Genomic DNA, 17,302 nt, shown 5'->3' with positions numbered 1-17,302 from the left:
CTGGATTTCATTTCTGCTGACATTTGCATTACCACAATTCTTGCAAAATAACAAAACTCTTCTATGAAAAGTTTTAAGAGAAAAAGCTAGCTACTAGGTGAGAGACAACCGCATTCAGGATCCGAACCCTAATACAAAATGCGAAGATCTTAGCTTTTACATTTGTCACCATTAGACATCTATTCTATTGTGCTTCACCCTTCTGCTTAACTTACATGTCTTCTGCCCTCACAGAAAACTGTATCACTTGCAGGACTGGTTATTGTATCTTCTTCCTGTTTGCAGGTCCTTTTGGTAAGAATTTCACTGTCCTTCTGGGACTCAGTGATGAGCTGTTGAAGGCTGGGTGTAGTTTTTAGCTGTAAGAGATTCAGCAATTAATTTCTTTTTGTCTGAGACAAAAGCTCTGGAGCTTCAGGAATGCTATCACAGGAAAATTCAGTTAATTAGCTGCAATTCACTCTGATCAATCTCATACAGCTGGCACACCTCCAAAGAGAATGTTGTAACTTAATTTAAATGTTGATTTACAACCCCCTCATTCCTGTTAGCAGTATATTCATTATATTAATAATTTTCTAAAATCAACATACCACCACTCAAAGTAATGATCAATACCACAGCAACTACTAAGAGCACTACGCTAATAACACACCAAAAGTAGCAATACACTATAAAGGGCCTTATTAGTCTTTGACAAAACAGTAATTTTGTCAAAAAAAATCTTGCCTCCAGGAAATTAAAAATAGTATTTTGCAATATACATGATACATTCCCAAGTCTACTTCTGCAAGAGTGAATGTAGGTTAAAAAGAGATTTGAAAATAGGAATAGACAAGTTCCTATTTAGCTGTGATTATAGAAAAAAGATAAATTTTTGAGGTTTATCTGTCTTTGCTTTGTCTTTAATTCCATTCACTTTCCCAATCTTCCAAAGAAAACTCCGATAATTTGTGAGAAATTAACCTATAAAGTAGCAAAACTCCTTGAGATTTACCTTCTTCCACCTCTGTTACCAACAAGAACAGACTTAATTAAATGAAGTGCCAAAACACTAATTCATATGACTAGAAATACGCTGAAAATAGGTCTAGGATCATTCTGGCACACCATTAACCCTGGATAATATAATTCATGAAAAATATGTTCACAGGTCAATGGGTAGGGAAAGATTGAGGAGAGAAATTTTAGAAGATTAGCATCTAAGGACATAATTTGTTAGAAAAACACCTGTATGACAAGGATTACCTGAAAGACTAGAAAGAATACAGACTGACTGAATCAACTAAATGATTGTGACTTTTTGCATAGAAGGAACAGATAAGATATATTTAACAGACCAGAGAACCCTCCTATAACCATCAGCAGAAAGTACTAAAGCATGAGGACATCAGAAGAGATGACATACATTCTGAAAAACAGGATGTGCAAAACCCAAACCAGCACACTGTCATTATGATGCACATAAATTATTATGTATAATAATTGCCCTACCTTAATGATAGATGTAAGAATTCATCAAGTTCCCTTAAAAGCAAGGAGACAGTTATAAAGCGCATTCAAAATAATATATCAGGAAAAAAAAGAGTATGTTTCTCAGAAGAGAACATGTCTTCTGCTATGCAAGTCCTTCTGCATTCAGAGAAGCAGGACTTCTTAATTCTCTTCTTTGTAAACAACAGGATTGCTCTAAAAAATCTTGAAACCAGTACTGATTTCACTTCCTAGCCAAAACAGCCTACAAGACACTGAAATATAGCTTGCTTCTTCGATCAGAAAGACTTCTCCACTGTATTAAACAGAAAATAAATGATTGACTTGGCAACACAGATACCAGTGCTGACTCAGGTCCTAAGCAAGACTCCCAAATAGCCCTGCTCTAATGCCTGCACCAGTGTTACGAGAGCGGTGACCAACAACTGACACACCGCGAACAGCTTCTGGAGCCTGCCCATTTTTGCTATTTCCCCCAGTGAGGTAGGGGAATCTACTTCCTTAAGTTCCTTCAATGAATTTAGAGATTCTGATGATGAGAGACCCTAGGAAGTGCTATTCAATTACTTTATAAATCCAGAATTTACACTGGCTAATAGTTCTTGCCACTGGACTGTTTTTTTTTATTATTATTATTATTACTGAAGTTAACTATAATCTTTCTCAACTTCGATCCAGGTGATCAAGTTCAGCACACATCATAAATCAGGAGAAATTCACTTCAGAGAGAGATCTTGCTCTTGAAACGGAAGTGCTGACCCATTTTTACAGTCTGGCTGTTCAAAATGGCAGAGTTCCAGGTATTACTTCCCAGTCATTCCTGGGAGAAAAAGTATACTGTTTTAATTAATTCTCTGAAAATGCAGACAAGTCCTTTCTTTGGTGGGACTCACAGCAAATCAGATTTCTAGATCATATTAATCAATTTCAGTTGTTAATTTTCAAAGTTACTTTACAAGTGAATTGAGAGTAATTGAAAACAGGTTCTGTGCCTAACTTAGTCATCAGTTCTGGTAATGATACAAACATCTACCCTTACTAAATGAAAAGAAAAATCAGAACAAGACAAAATAAACAGAAGAATAATACAGTGTTGCCATTGACAGAGATTAAAAAAAAATTTGTTTTAATCACTGTACCGATACAAAAAGCCACCATGTAGGTTCAGGGATGGCAAGTAAAATTTATTTCAATGATGACATTCATGAGAGAAAAAATATCAACAGTAATTCCAGCAATTCCAGCTTAGATGTAGTTGAACTGGTTTGAATGAAATAAAGGCTCTTTGACCCACAGAATTAGAGCTCTAACTACACAAACAACACTGAGCTGTCAAAATTCAGCCACTTAGCAGACCACATACACTATGTGGGTCACTGGAGATATAAAAATGTACAAAACAAAATCTTCAGTGTAACTCTAAAGCAGACACCTGACTATTATCAGCTCTGCACAACTTGTGAAAAAAGGAAGATTGGATTTTTCTCAAATTTTTCATGAAAACACTGAAAGCTTATGGCTGCAGGTGAAGTAGAATGAAAACAGAAGTTGCACAGCAGCTAACAGCAGTCATCATTTTCTCCTTGACAAAGAGCAAAGCGCTCAGAAAATGTGAGGATGGGTTTGGGATGACCATGGCTTAGTCCTGCTCAGCAACAAGAGGGGCAGGAGTAGGACAAGAGACAGAGCATCTCCTTGCAGCCTTATGGTCACACAGAGCACGTGGCAATCAGCCCCCAGAGGGTCTGTGAGCACCTGCCAGCAAAACAACCTCATCATCTTCTGCCTCACATGAAACACTTTGCAAAAACTCAATCTTGGGTGTTAGCTCTGAGCTGAGACCAAGCATGTACAGCTGGTCAAAAATTCTGTGAAGAACCAGATTTTTTGCCATGGTCAGTGAGCAACAGCTAAGCTCTGCTCCTATAATAAAAGTAAAATCACACAATAAGAGAAATTATTTTTATAAATATATTTCATTCCTAAAACAGACCTTACAGTTCCAGAGATTGAGTACAATGATTTAGATACCCTATTTGTAATGTTGATGGCAGTGTCAGACTGGCTCCTTCTTTCCTTCCTGTTTTCCACATTCTGCCCATAATCTGTGGTTAGGAGACTTTTGTCAGCCATATCATTCTGGGACTTAGAGATTTCTGAAGTGAACAGAGAGAGATGTCATTATAATAAACATTGCAAGCAATCCTGTAGATTTACAGGCCAATACTGTATCTTTCAGACTTTCATCCTGTAATTCCAGTATTGATCTCTTGAGAGTAAGGAACAGATAGGAAGCCAAGTACCTGTCTCATTTTATATGATTATATTTTGCCTACCTAAATTTTCCCTGCTGTTTCAACCAGAAATTATATTTTTTGCATCCTATCCTTATAGGTGCTGCAAGGAATCGTTGCATCAAATCCAGCTTTATCACAGAAGTAGCTGCTACTGTCCCTGTATATAGTTTAGATATTGATTTGTAAAGTGGTATTTGCAAATAAGTATTGACTAGTTTTCTTCAGAATAAAAGTAAGAATATTATAATAACTTCTAGTGACACTACAGTGGAAATTAGAAAGTGGAGTATATTGAAAAATACTTAAAAATGAATCCAAAATATGGAAGAAAGGAGAGATATTGCATCCTCTGGTCCCAAACCACATAATTTCAAGATCAACAGCAGCCCTCATTGACTTCAATAACACTATACAGATAAGCTTACGTCTATACTTAAGTACCTTATTGAATTAGCAGCTCAGTAACGTACAGTTTATTGTCAAATAAATCTGTAAGGCAATTGGACATTTAGTACACCACTTTTTTGTTTCTTATTCCTCGGGGTGCAGTCAGAGCTTTACGTAAAGGGAAGGACAGCAGTCATTTGTGATTTCTGAAGCTAAAAACTAACAGGCTCAGCAGCAAACACTGTTGTAAACCCTAGATAGTTCCTTACAAAGAATTAATAATGTATAAGTGGTACATGAAATAGCTATCACATGTTTAATTCATGCAGAAGAAATAAATCTTTCTCCTGTAACAAAAGTTACCTTGGGGGAGCCTCAGACAGCAGACAACACATCATTATGGTATTCAGGAACAACGACACTCTGGAGTGACTTTTAAAGCCATTTTGGGTTAGTTTTGGCCTTAGAAGCAATCAGTCCTCACATGTTTATCATACTTCAGGTACACCATTAAGGCATCGCATGACATACCCATAGGCAGGCTCAATTAGATCATCTCTGACTGTAAATTAAATTATGTTTTTAAAATACACAGTGAAATCAGAGATCATAAAAGAGAATAGAGTAATGAACCTAATGGAACAGATACAATCTGAACAGTTTAACCAGTAGTAGAAGCAGAAACACAAGCTTGCTTCACACTCTCTTAAAATGAACACGTTGCAAAACAGCTTATTGTGAGAAAAGGTTTTCGTATCTGTTCTTCCTTTGGCTTCTCTACTCGAACAGTCAGTAAGACGGGACACTATTGCTTCACTCCATGGGTGTGCACTGCAAAGAAAACTACAACCAGCAACTCATTTTCATCTCCTGTTGCTGCCAAAGCAAGCTGGAATGGAAAGAAACACTATCAAGAGCAGGCCGGACAAGGAAGACATGGTGTCACATGTGCTATCCCTTGTCCCCAGTCTGCTCTTAGCCATGCATACATGTTGCCCCCAGTGATAGCATCAGAGGCACAACTAGGATCTCCCCTCTTGTTTACTGCAGTACACAGGAGCTGCTTGTATTAAATACCTCTGCACACCAGGACATTTTCATCTACATAAGATACAGAGTGCTAACTTTAGATACTTGTGACTGAAAGCATTTGTAAGTGCCAGGTTTCAGTGACAGGCCATATTGTCTGCAAAACCTGTCTTCTTAGGTCAAGTCTTTCTCTCTAGAAGGCTCTCTATACCTTCTTTTAATTATTGATTTTGGTAATTGTAATAGCCTGTTATTTTCTTATAAATTAAAAGCTTCTTACCCTAATTGAGGATGACAGTAACTGAGTGTGGTTTCACGTAGAGCTAAGCTGGGCTAACAATTTGCTGCCCTCCCCCCTGCAAGTACTTCTCTCCTCATCCCCTGATTCCTGGCCACATGGCCCTGTGAGGTGCAGGCTCCAACACAGAGACCTTACCTTGAGCCTATTTAACTCACTAAGCCAGCAGAAAAGTGCCCATTTGTTTTGGCAGGGTTAGTGTTCTGTCCTTTTAATTAGTTAAATCAGGATCACAGAAGAGTCCAAGAACACCGACGTTAATTCTAGCTAAGCAGTGACCAGAAAATGAGAATGAGAGGAAAGATGGGAAGGAGAAATAGGGCCTTCCTCTTGGTAGCAGTGAGCTATTGCATTAGCTCACTGCATCTTGTGAAGCCAGAAGCTGAGGCTTGTGCTTTGGGTGATGACAGTCCTGCAACCTGTCTCTACCAGCAGCAGTTGGACATGCCCAGGCTGCAAATTAACAGAAAGCAAAATAAATTTGTTTGCATCCTATTCTGCGCTGCCTCAGCTAATGTGCTTTCAGTAATAAAGTGTCCCAGACCCCTTCTACACCACACTTCTATTCAGGAGAGATAGGCATTGCGTCTCTGCACAGCTTTAGTATGTATTCACATGGACTTCACATTAAATCTGTGGAGTTAAAGGAAAACAGGATTTTATGATGGATAGAAGAAGTCAGAGGAATGAGTGAGCAAGAGGAAAGATCAGAGCTAATGGGAAAAGCAGAAAGAGAATAAAGCCGATTTATTCAGGTCTAATCTTACATTTGGGTTTGTTAAAGACATTGAATAAATGCTGAGGTTGGTTCAAATGCACACCAACCTGCAAGCCCTCTTCATGAGGCTCAGAACCAGGTTTCCTTACTGATTCCTTTAAACTCCTCTCCTTAGAGACAGGCTGCTTTCAGTGCAGTAAGCCTTAGAGATGTATAGCCTGTACCATAAAGAGTAGTAGATAGTATAAGTGAATGGAAGGAAACAAAAATGTCAAAATGAAAGAATTGTTAGGAGTGGTTAGCTGTTAAAAACATGCAAAGAAAAGAAAAAAAAAAAACTAGACAGACTGGGAAAAAGGAAGGAAGTCCTCTTAAAAACTGCCAGAGAGTGAAAACATTAGCCCCTATTTCCTTTACATGACAGGTTCTTTGACAGGGTCAGTTGGGGTTCAGTCAGACGGATAACACAAAGATAGAAAACTACAACAGAAAATAGAAGAGAGAGAACTACAACAGAAACTTTGAGTTACTTCCGTCAAATTTACTACATCTGAACAATCACTAAACTTAAAAATAACATTACATAGTCTTTGCACTCCCTACATGAAAGGCATTCTCTGCTGATATCATCAGCTTGTTAAACAACTGGCAGAATACTGATGCAGAACTTAGACTTACCTTATTATTTCTATGTTTAGCTCTGTCATGACATTAGTCATTACAATACCCTTAAGTTGTAATTACTTTTTGGCCAACAAACGGAAATATTTGATTGTTATTCTAGAATGATGATGCAGTGAAAGCCACTTACTTTTTATATGTGTTGTGAGAGACAAAAACAAGTTTTCCACAGATTTATTAAAACTTTTAGTCTGACAGAGTTCCTGCAAATGGAAGAGTCCAAAAATAAGAACACACAGAATATTTGCTGCGTTTCAAAGTTTCCATCATCACATGCCTACAGACTACACAACCAGTAAATGGTGAGGCTGCAGTCCAAACACATCTGAGCACATATTTCTACACAATTGCATACTGTCACACTGACGCATGATTATGGAGGATTATCTTTTCAGTTCCACACTTCTTGGCATAAAAGTGGAACTCCTTGTAGAAAGATCTCATAGCAATTTCATAAATACAACTAATTACATGACTGATTCATTGTAATATAGTTAATACTTCAAGTAGAAAAATTTTACCTATTACAGAACTGCTATTATGCTCCTGTGCCTCTAAAGGCAAAGTCATGGTAAGCACATATTTAAAAGTTCAAGAAAATAGCAGTGGACTTCAAAACCAGGGCCTCAGGACACAGATTAAAACCAGCTGAAGTAGATAGCAACATTTTGTGCAATTCAATGAGCTCTGAGTTATGTCTTAGTATCCCTTTTATTAGAAACTCTAATGCAAAACTAATCATCAAAATCACTCCTTTTCATTCATTAATGAAAGCAATGCACCTAATGAACACTTTACAAAAGACTATTGAATATTACAGAATCACAGGATTGGTCAGGCAGATGGGAGCTCAGGAGATCTCCATCCAAACCCCTGCTGAAAGCAGGGCCAGCTGTGAGATCTGACCCTCACTCATGGTTTTATTAGTCCAGTCTTGAAAACCGTCAAGGAATGAGACTGCACCACCTCCCTGGGCAGCCTGATCCATGGCCTGACTGGGTTCCTTGGGAAAGTGCTCCCTTAAGGCAAGCCCAACCCTCTCTTGTTCCAGCTTCTGCCCCATGTCTCTTGCCCTCCCACCACGCAGCGCTGTGCAGAGCCTGGTTGCATAAAATAAAGTGACAAAAGACTGCATTTATATTGCAAAATGAGCTGTTGCTATTTATGGCATTTCTGTGACTGGCCATTTCATACAAATGACACCCTAAGACACTACATGCAAACGTGCATTGCAATACATATTGCACATATGTGCATTTACCGTCACGTTGCTTCCCACTGTGGATTCAGCAAAAGGAGGTGGAGTTGGAGGAACAACAGAAATGTTACTAGACAGTTAAGAGAAAATAAACAGGGCAACAATTAATATATTATTCTAACAGATAGACAGATAAACCACATACAGGCACAGTATCTTTATTATTTATCTGTCTTTCCTGCAGCCTGAAGATACGGGATTGAGATTTTGCATCTTAAAAAGCTGCAGCAAAGACTTACTACCTTTGTTTCTAAGAATAAAGGCTACCTTTTATCTTGTTGATCTTGGGCTGCTCTAAGCAGAATTATTAATTTAAAACAATCAGGTAGACCTAATACAGGACAGGCTTCCTAGAGTTCTTTATGCTTGGCAGTATTACAATCTGAGCTCCACATCCTGAAGCACAATTCTTGTCTAACATGTCACATCTCTGTTTCAGAAAGCAATCATCTTTATTTCCTCTGCTGGAAGGATCCTTCCACGCCCAGGCCCAGAACTGTTAGAAAACCTTCTGTTTTACAGCTTTTGTTATAAATAGACCAGATTTGCGGAAAAAAAATTCACTCAAGACTGTTACCACAGCACAATCACAGCCCCTAAAGGCAGTTAGTGCTAACTTCCTTTTCAATTCTCTTCTCCTTTACCACATCTAGGTCCTTACAGAGCCCTGGTTAAGATCTTATCTAGCTATCTACAAGTTTCCACCTTATGCAACTACATCTTGCTGGATAATTATCATAAAATTGAGGCCATTTATTGTATCTTATTTTACTTTTTTCTTTACAGAAAGAGGGTTTCTTTTACACAATACTGTTTAAGTGAACCATTATTTCATTATATATGACCCGTTTAACTTAATACTATCATGCTTACCTCAAATCACTAAGGCATTTATTCAGTGTGAACTGGATTTTTCACTTTCTTTAAGTTTTGGTAAAGAGATGCATCTTTCTGAATATAGAGTTTCTTCACTTATACTTACTCTAAAGCCATCAAATCAGCAAAATCTCTTATTTAGAAAATGTTGATGTTATTGCTTTCTAAACAAGTAAATAATTTTCACTCCTGATCACGCACAACTAGTGTGTAAATTTGAAAGACAGTGGTGAAAACAGATATACAGAAATATATAAACAGATGTTAAAAAAGTCTGTACAGCTCCCTTCACTTCAAGTAAATAAGAAAATTTAAAGATAAAAATAGTCCTCTATTGTACTTGAGACGCTTTCTATAGGCTGCTTGGATATAAGTGGCAATTCTTCTATGCTATTATCATTTGTATTCCAAGTATTTGTATTGAAATTTGCTTTTCATAATCAAAAATATAAACTTCTGGCTGACCAGTTTATAATACACAATATATTAACTGTACAAAGTCTCAGTGTCCTAGGACGATTTGTCCTTTTATGAGTCTTACCTCAGTTTCTGATAAGATTTCAAGAGCTTTGCACCAACTGTTTCATGTCTGCCTGTGAAGGAGAAAAAAACTCAAAGGTCACTTAGCAACAACAGCACTTATTAATGCCTTTTTTATACTTTTCAAAATCAGTTCACTTTCAGGTACTTGCCTGTATTTACAGAAGCTCATGCACACACAAACCAGGAGTCAAACCTGTCCCCATCTGACACATGGACCTAACTGTCAGCCAGCATGCAAGTCCCACCTGTAACAAACATTCTATCACGATTTCACCTCCTCTCTTCCAGGTAAAAGATGTTCAGCTCTTCACAAATGCTGAAAGTACTGTGTATGGGTGCTCATGGGCCCATTGCTACAGGCTGCGAAGTGCCCTCAACCTCCCGTGGTTTAGAAGGCAACTAGTCATTACAAAGGCCCACTGCACAGAAGCACATTTAATCTATAAAATGCAAACACTGAAAAGGCTGAAAATGTATACAAGAGCAGGCACATGATACATTTTTTGAACCTTCCAAAAAGCTCTTTACTTTTCATACTAGAGGCTTGAGTAATTACGAAAATGCATGACTAGTTCACAAACAAGGTAAAAATCCTTTGCTAAGGCCATCCCTATGGAGAAATAGCAACTGTGTCACGTTCCTCAGGTGAGCAGCCACATGATGTGAAGAACAGCAAGGAGCAAGCGCTCCATCAGGCACAAACAATGAAGGTTCATAAAAATGTAGTTTGCTCCTGAGTGATCACAAACAGAAAGGGCTAGTGCATGTAATACATGGCCAACTGAAAGAGCCTGAATGGTTTTAATCACTAATCATTCTTAATAAGAGCTGTACAGAAATCAACATGTGATCCATGTTTTGTTGAAGACATCACTAATTATAACATATTACTTAAATTTAAGCAGGAGAGCTTAGTGCTAGTAAAAACAATAAATTTATGAATATTACAATTTTTAATAAGAACTCTGGATTTAATGCTCCATTATTAGTAAGTAATGTTTGGTATCTTGATTGACTGTTGCTTTTAGAGACTTTTTAGATTTTTAATTTATTAGTTAGCAAAGGCAATCTACAACTTTTATGAAAATGGGCTTTCTAATCTGTAGGTAGAAGCTATACAAAATTAATAAAAAGTGTACTGACATAGCATGTTTTTTAGTCTTCAACATGAGAAAATGTCATTGTAATGTGCATTTTGTTCAGTAACACTTATTTTATGGTAAATACTTCATTTGTATTACATTTTCAAACCAAAAGAGGGCACTGTATCTCCAAGCTTGAAGCCCACAGCTGTGTTTGGAAGTTTCTCATTTTTCCCCCTTTAATTATATCATTTATTCTAGCAAGGAAACAAAACAAAACATATTTCTCCCTATCAACCTACCGTCTGTATATTCTTAGACCTTTGTGACTTCAACAACACTGCTATTAGAATAACTAAGCAAAATATTTCAAGCTCCCACAAAGTTTTGACAATGCAAGGTGAAAACTCATTTATTTCACTGGAAAGAAAGACAGTCAGTATCTAACAGTATCATATTCAGTGTCTAGGGAACAATATATTCTTCTACAATAACTGTGAGAGATTGTTAAAATAAATAGCTTTAGACTTACCAAACTCTGAGAGATTATATGAAGTAAAATTACTAAAAGTTATGAAATACAACTGTGCTTTAAAAAAAATCAATCATCTAGTACTTTAAATTGGAGATGGTATGGGCTAGAATGGAATTCAATTAAATCTTTCAAATTCTAAGTTAACTCAGAATAAACTCTCATAGTTCAGTTTCTTAATCCACTAACCGCTGGCTTCTCTAAGTGCCTACTACTAAAATTTGCCTGACTACATTTTTCCATTTACAAATCTCCTCTTATTTAGGATTCTCAAGAGGTACTTAAGATATTGGGAAGTGAAACTGGAACATCTAGGTACAGTCACGCACAACGTGAAATAGTTGCCTGTCTGAAGTGAAGCTTCAAGGGAAAGATGAGGCAAACTCTCTCCACCTCATTAGTCACTGCAGGTGCAAAACCCAACTAACTGCCTCTTGATTGGTGAAACATTCTTCACACAGCAATCCAGCTGTCCTCTGTATCTATCAGTGCTTTGTCTTTTTAATGGCACTGAAAAGTCTGAACACAAAGTAACGGCACAGTCAGGTGAGAGTAAAGAAACAATAGGTGTTTAGCTCTCAATTGATTTACATCAACAGTTCTATTGTTTATTCCATTCCATCATTTCTTTAAGCTTTGATATTTTCTCAGCGAAAAAAATTGATGTTTTAACTTTGACAAATAATGGACGTAAGGTCATTTTCTTCCCACCCATATATTCTAACAGTTCTATAGTTTCTTTACATGTCATTGTATGTCTTAGTATCCATAATGAGCTTATAATTCAAATTGATATGACCAGCATTTTTTCCAGCATTTTTTCTTATTCTGATTACTCATTCACTTTAAAATATATTCTGTACTTTTAAATATATTCTGCTAGTGTATGATATACACTGCAAGATATTAGTCTTTATTTCAGACAAATTTCCCACCAAGTGGGTGAAATGCTACATACAGTGGCAGACTACATTCTGTGTTTCTCTTAGATGTACACTCCACATCAATTCAGGGCCTCTTTCAGTAATTACCTTCATTTGGATATTTCTTTGCTCGTTCCTCAAAGAACCATTCACCAGCCTTTACTTTCACATCTCTGAAAAACAAGCAATGGACATTTGAATCAACATTTTCCAAAATGCATTTTTGTAACTGTTTGATAACTATTTACCAATCAAATAATCCTCCTTAATCCAATCACAGAACTAAGATTTCCTGCCTGCTCACACCACTGACCGACTCTGTGCTGGGTTTGTGAACTCTCCTTCTCCCCTCCTTTTTTTCCTTTTGACCATGAAGGATTGCCTGTGCAAAGCAACACATACCAATCCAGGCTTTGCTCTGAAGTCAGGAGACCTAGGTCTATATCAGTCTATACAACCGACCTGCAGGACAACACTAGACAGCTGTGGTTGCACCATCACTTACTGTTGCAGCCTAGACTGAGGAGGGGGGAAAGTCAGTGATGGAAGATACTCTCCCAGGCTGAACTCTATAACCCAAAAGCAGGAAAGAAAATGGTCTTTCTTCATTGATATGCCAGTGGACTTAACTCTTTCTTTTCTGGAGACCAACATCAAGGACGTCTGTCGTACACCAGGATCACAGTATCAGAAAGGCAACGTTCAATGTTATCAGATTAAATCGCTCTGTGAAGGGCAGAACTAGCAAAGCCCAATTTTCAGTGGATTTGTCTCTTCCAGTTTATTATCTTCAACTGATTTAAATAAAAGCTCCAATGTGAACGTATTGATTATTAAATACATGGAAAATCCTTTAACTGAGGAGCAGATTCTCTGGAGTCTTATAATACAAATTCTCATCTAAATGTCCTCCTAAATTCAGGGCATATATAAGGTCTCAACTCCATGTGGACTTTCTGATATTTATTACTGGATGAAGTCCTGCTGCAAAATTTCCTCACTGCAGGCACTAACAAAGTTTTTCATCTCTAGTTTATTTCCCTTATAGGAAATCAATATCTTATGTTTTTTCTGTCAAATTTGCTTGAAATTGACAACCAACATACAAATTTACTGAGCACAGGTATGTGTGTATAGGGCTTGCCTCCTTAAGAAAGCAAAAATCTCTAAGTGCAGCAAGAGCTATCCTGATATCCATGAAGGCCAGGAAACAAATCCCTGGGGCTGCTGTTCCACACCTCACCTTACTCTATTTTAGAATACATAGACTATACGTAGGATGTTGTCTAGTCTTTTTTTGGCTTGATTTTAAGGCAATTTTAGGGAGCTAAAATACAACTTTGTAATCATTGATGCAGAATATTCAAAATATTAACAAATGTAGTTCGTACTACATATTTACATGTCTAACCATAGATTTTGGTGCATAACTTTAAACAGATGAGCTTGAAAAATCAGAGGAAATAACTCTGAGACAGGAAATCTTATTTATATTCAAAAGTGATCTATTAATAACTTCCTTAATTAATAGGAAAATCTCTGAAATCTCTGTCTGCTTTAGAGCTTTAAGAGCTCTGCATTGGCAGTGCCACAGTTTTATCTCCAGTCTTCCCTTTACGTTCCCCACACCACCCACGGTTATCTTCCCGAATTTTAATCTCCAGTTCTGCCCTTGCTCACATGACAACTAGGCTGTTTACAGGATGAAAACAGACCTGAAAATACTTTGATTTTTTTAAGCTAAAGTGTACATTAAGCTAAGCAAAAACCAAAAATATAGAATTAAATTGATAAAGAATTATCTTTGTCAGGTAAAACAGACTAACTTTATTAAAATGTCTTTCTAGAGTCCTAGAAGACTGGATTCCTTTAAGAAACAGTAATATCAACTCCATTCACATAACAGATGCCTCTTCCAGGTTAAAAAAAAAATAAAATAAAAACACTGTGACTCTACAAGGTTTTTTATAATTTCTTATTTTGTAAAGAACACAAACATATTTAAACACTTCAGTGGAATACCAGGCGGGGACAGCTGGCTTTCCAATGACATATCCAACTGTATGAGCATGGGGGCACTCCCCTTCCAGCAGCTACCCTTAAGCTTAAACTATTGGAATGCTGCCAATACGCAGGCTACTCTGGCATCCCCTGCAGGACCCCAATCCGTACGTAGCTGCGCTCCCGTGCTCCTGGCCTGGAGGGGAACTCGCCCCAGTGGCCACTGAGCACCTCTTCTCTCGGCCACCTGCCACTGTGAAGCCACAAACCAAGGCCTCAGCCCCAGCCTGCTGCTGGCCCATGCCAACCCATTGCCCAGGCAGCTCCCACGGGGCACAGACACACCAGTGCCCTCAGCATGGGGCAGGATCTTAGTACGGGAAGGTTTAAACAAAATAGTTAAATAGCCCATATTCTGTTCTACCTAATATTCTGTTCGATCAATGTTAGCAGAGTTGATAACATGAGTAGAAATTGAACCAGCCTAATTAGTCTTATTTGACCTTCTGACATCAATATTGATCAACACACTGCAGATAGGCACATATTGCTATTAAACTAAGCCAAATTCCAACTAAGTAATTTCCATTGCAAAATAGTAGCACATAAATTTGTAAGAAAAGAAGTTGTCTGACAATATTACTCTAGATCTCTATAGTCCTCTTAGAAAAGTCTATCCAAGGCTATACTAATATTTTCAGATGACTGATTTTCTAAATATACAGCAGAAAGACGAACAAAGTTAAAAGACGACTCCTATTTGCATACATACACTTTTCAGTATCAAATGACAAGCGAACAGAACTTGGAGTGCTGCTTTCAGTCAACTCAGTGAAGTACATTATTTCTGAAACTTAAGAAACCTCTGCAATGTCTTTTATCACTCAGTGTCAAAAGGGGGGATAAATAATGTTGGACTCTAAAAATAATCTAGTACTGCAACATTAGGAGAGAATATCAATAGTGTTGCTGATAATAATGTTTTGTTCAGGAAAAAATTCTCTAGTGGTAACCAAGATTTAAACCACGGTTGCTCAGGACTTCTGAAAATCATCTCTTAAATTTGCAGTCACCATGTTTTTCCCTTAACAGGATAGAAACAAGGCACTGAGGAGGATTTACTGCACTATTAGGTTCCCTAACCTCTTTAAGATTTGCAGCCTTGATGTAAAGCTCACTGAAGTCAATAGAAGTCTGACTAATTTTAATGGACTTTGCATGAGAACTAAACAAGATCAAATGTGTATCCTTTCTTTGTACTTTTTCTTTGCTATACCAAGAACTCCATTGACAGGTGAAGAATTGCTCTATACTTAGCAAGATAGAAAAAGTAATTTCCTTGTGAAAAAGTCAGAATGTCTTTTTTTCTATGTAAATAACACTCTTCTGTTTTCACTAACCTGGACAAGGTTACATAACAGCTAAGGGCACACTACACTATACAACAAGGCAGTTTAGTTACTCTCTATAGGAGAGGTCCCCTGTGGCTACGCAATATTTGGAAAGCCATGCAAAAGAAGAGCAGGTGTTGGGAGAGATTGAGAGCAGGATCTGGAAAGCTAACTTTTTACCTTTCTTTTCAGTGATTATAGTGTGAAGCACAGACTGTGAAATATATACATAAAAAATAGCAACTGCTTTGTCCCAAATATAGACAGAGCTAATTTGCCTATTTTTATGTATAAATTGCAAAATAAACTGAGGCTACTGAGTGCAACTATTTATTGATAGTTTAGTCTCTTCCAAACTACAGAAAATTACTTTAAACTAGTGGTAGATATTCATGCAACTTAAGATATTGCCTGACATTCCTTAGGCATTATTCAAACCTTATGTTGGCATTGTAGGAAGGAAGTACTACATCAGTTTTGTCTTGACAAAAAGTAAACTTTATCCAAACACTCACCCTTTTTACAGGGATATAAATCTCTGTAAACCAGCAGAACTGCTGGTTTATTTTCAGAATTATCTGTCTTTGCCTACAAAATATTAAAGTATTTTTTGTCAAAGGTGGAAATATATCTAAACTGTTTGGTTTAGAAAGATTCTGATGACTGGAGGAACCATGATGGAGTATTTGATATGATAAATTGTACCAACAGAGCAAATGAAATAGTTTCTGGTTTCAAGGAAAACAAAAGCAAAGTGACATAGTAAAAGAAAAAACAATAACAAATTCAAAGTAAACAATCTCGGATCTTTGATCACATTTGAATATTTCCCTGTAATGTAGTTAATGTTTTGTGGTTTTAAATATATGACCCATAACTTCATGTTATTCATTAATCCAAGTTCCGTACTCCCTAGTAAGTGGCAAAAAAACTAGGAAATTATCAAAAAATTGGGTATACTATGTCAAAACATAGCACCTTCAGCAACCTGTTATGCATTGGTTCAGTATTGACTAAGAGGAAAGAGTGCCATCTACAGCTAAAATACTAACATTGTTCCCTATGCTTTTCAGTTATCATATTTACAAGAAGGACCACACCACCTCTGGCCTGACCTGAGGAATCACTTTGCTAAACATAGGAAGTAAAACCGTAAGCACATGAAGTGTTAGGCAAAATTCCCATTAATTTCACCTGTGCCAGGACTTCATCGAACACTTTTATTCTGCCAGAGGCTTTGTTTCATTAATCGTTTAAACAACAGATACACACAAAACCAGACAGCGTTTATCCAAATCAGAAAAATTTCTTACCCGTCAGCATAACAAACAGTGCATTTCCACAGGTAGGGATTCAGGCAGACACGGCATTCAGAGCAAACTCGATGACTGCACCCGTTGCATACGGCACCTCTATTCATCAATAACCCAAGGGATTTGTGACAGCGAGCACAAGATCTTTCCTGGTATTCCTGGCCCACATTTCTTGCCCCTTTCCACCGAAGCTGCTGCAGCTGCATCTTAAGTTTCCTAATGCCAGGTCAGAAAACAAACAAACAAAAAAACCCATGTAAGTCACAAGTTAACACTCTGCTTGTGCAATATCACTAGTAGTGGGAAATACACCTTCCAGTTTGACCTTAATTTGTGCACTGCCTAAGGCATCTGCACACAGCACTTTTTTGCACCGTGTTTGTATGTGCAACCACAGCAGTGTATGCAGACAGAGAAACAGTCTAGCATAAATCGGTTTGCAGGCAAGTGTGATCATGTGTTCACAGAAATTAAGGCTT

The 17,302-nt window shown here is 37.4% G+C and overlaps 1 protein-coding gene across 2 annotated transcripts in view; it reads right to left on the bottom strand.

Moving 5' to 3' along the window:
• Nucleotides 1-17,302, bottom strand: part of SYTL3 (synaptotagmin like 3) — a 30,086-nt gene that overhangs the window by 11,597 nt on the left and 1,187 nt on the right. The window contains exons 2-8 of one of the 2 annotated variants that reach the window (XM_062572429.1): nt 16,824-17,039; nt 12,227-12,291; nt 9,580-9,631; nt 8,166-8,232; nt 7,035-7,107; nt 3,526-3,650; nt 216-359 (exon numbers count right to left, since the gene is read on the bottom strand). In XM_062572429.1, the coding sequence (XP_062428413.1) occupies nt 216-359; nt 3,526-3,650; nt 7,035-7,107; nt 8,166-8,232; nt 9,580-9,631; nt 12,227-12,291; nt 16,824-17,039 (742 nt within the window). Of the gene's footprint in view, nt 1-215; nt 360-3,525; nt 3,651-7,034; nt 7,108-8,159; nt 8,233-9,579; nt 9,632-12,226; nt 12,292-16,823; nt 17,040-17,302 lie in introns of both variants that reach the window. The other variant, XM_062572430.1, reaches the window with a different exon arrangement.

This window comes from Rhea pennata, chromosome 3 (genome assembly GCF_028389875.1).
Source record: "Rhea pennata isolate bPtePen1 chromosome 3, bPtePen1.pri, whole genome shotgun sequence".
Classification (NCBI taxonomy): Eukaryota; Metazoa; Chordata; class Aves; order Rheiformes; family Rheidae; genus Rhea; species Rhea pennata.
Note: the sequence above shows the minus strand (reverse complement) of the source record. Positions and strands in the feature narration are given on the sequence as shown.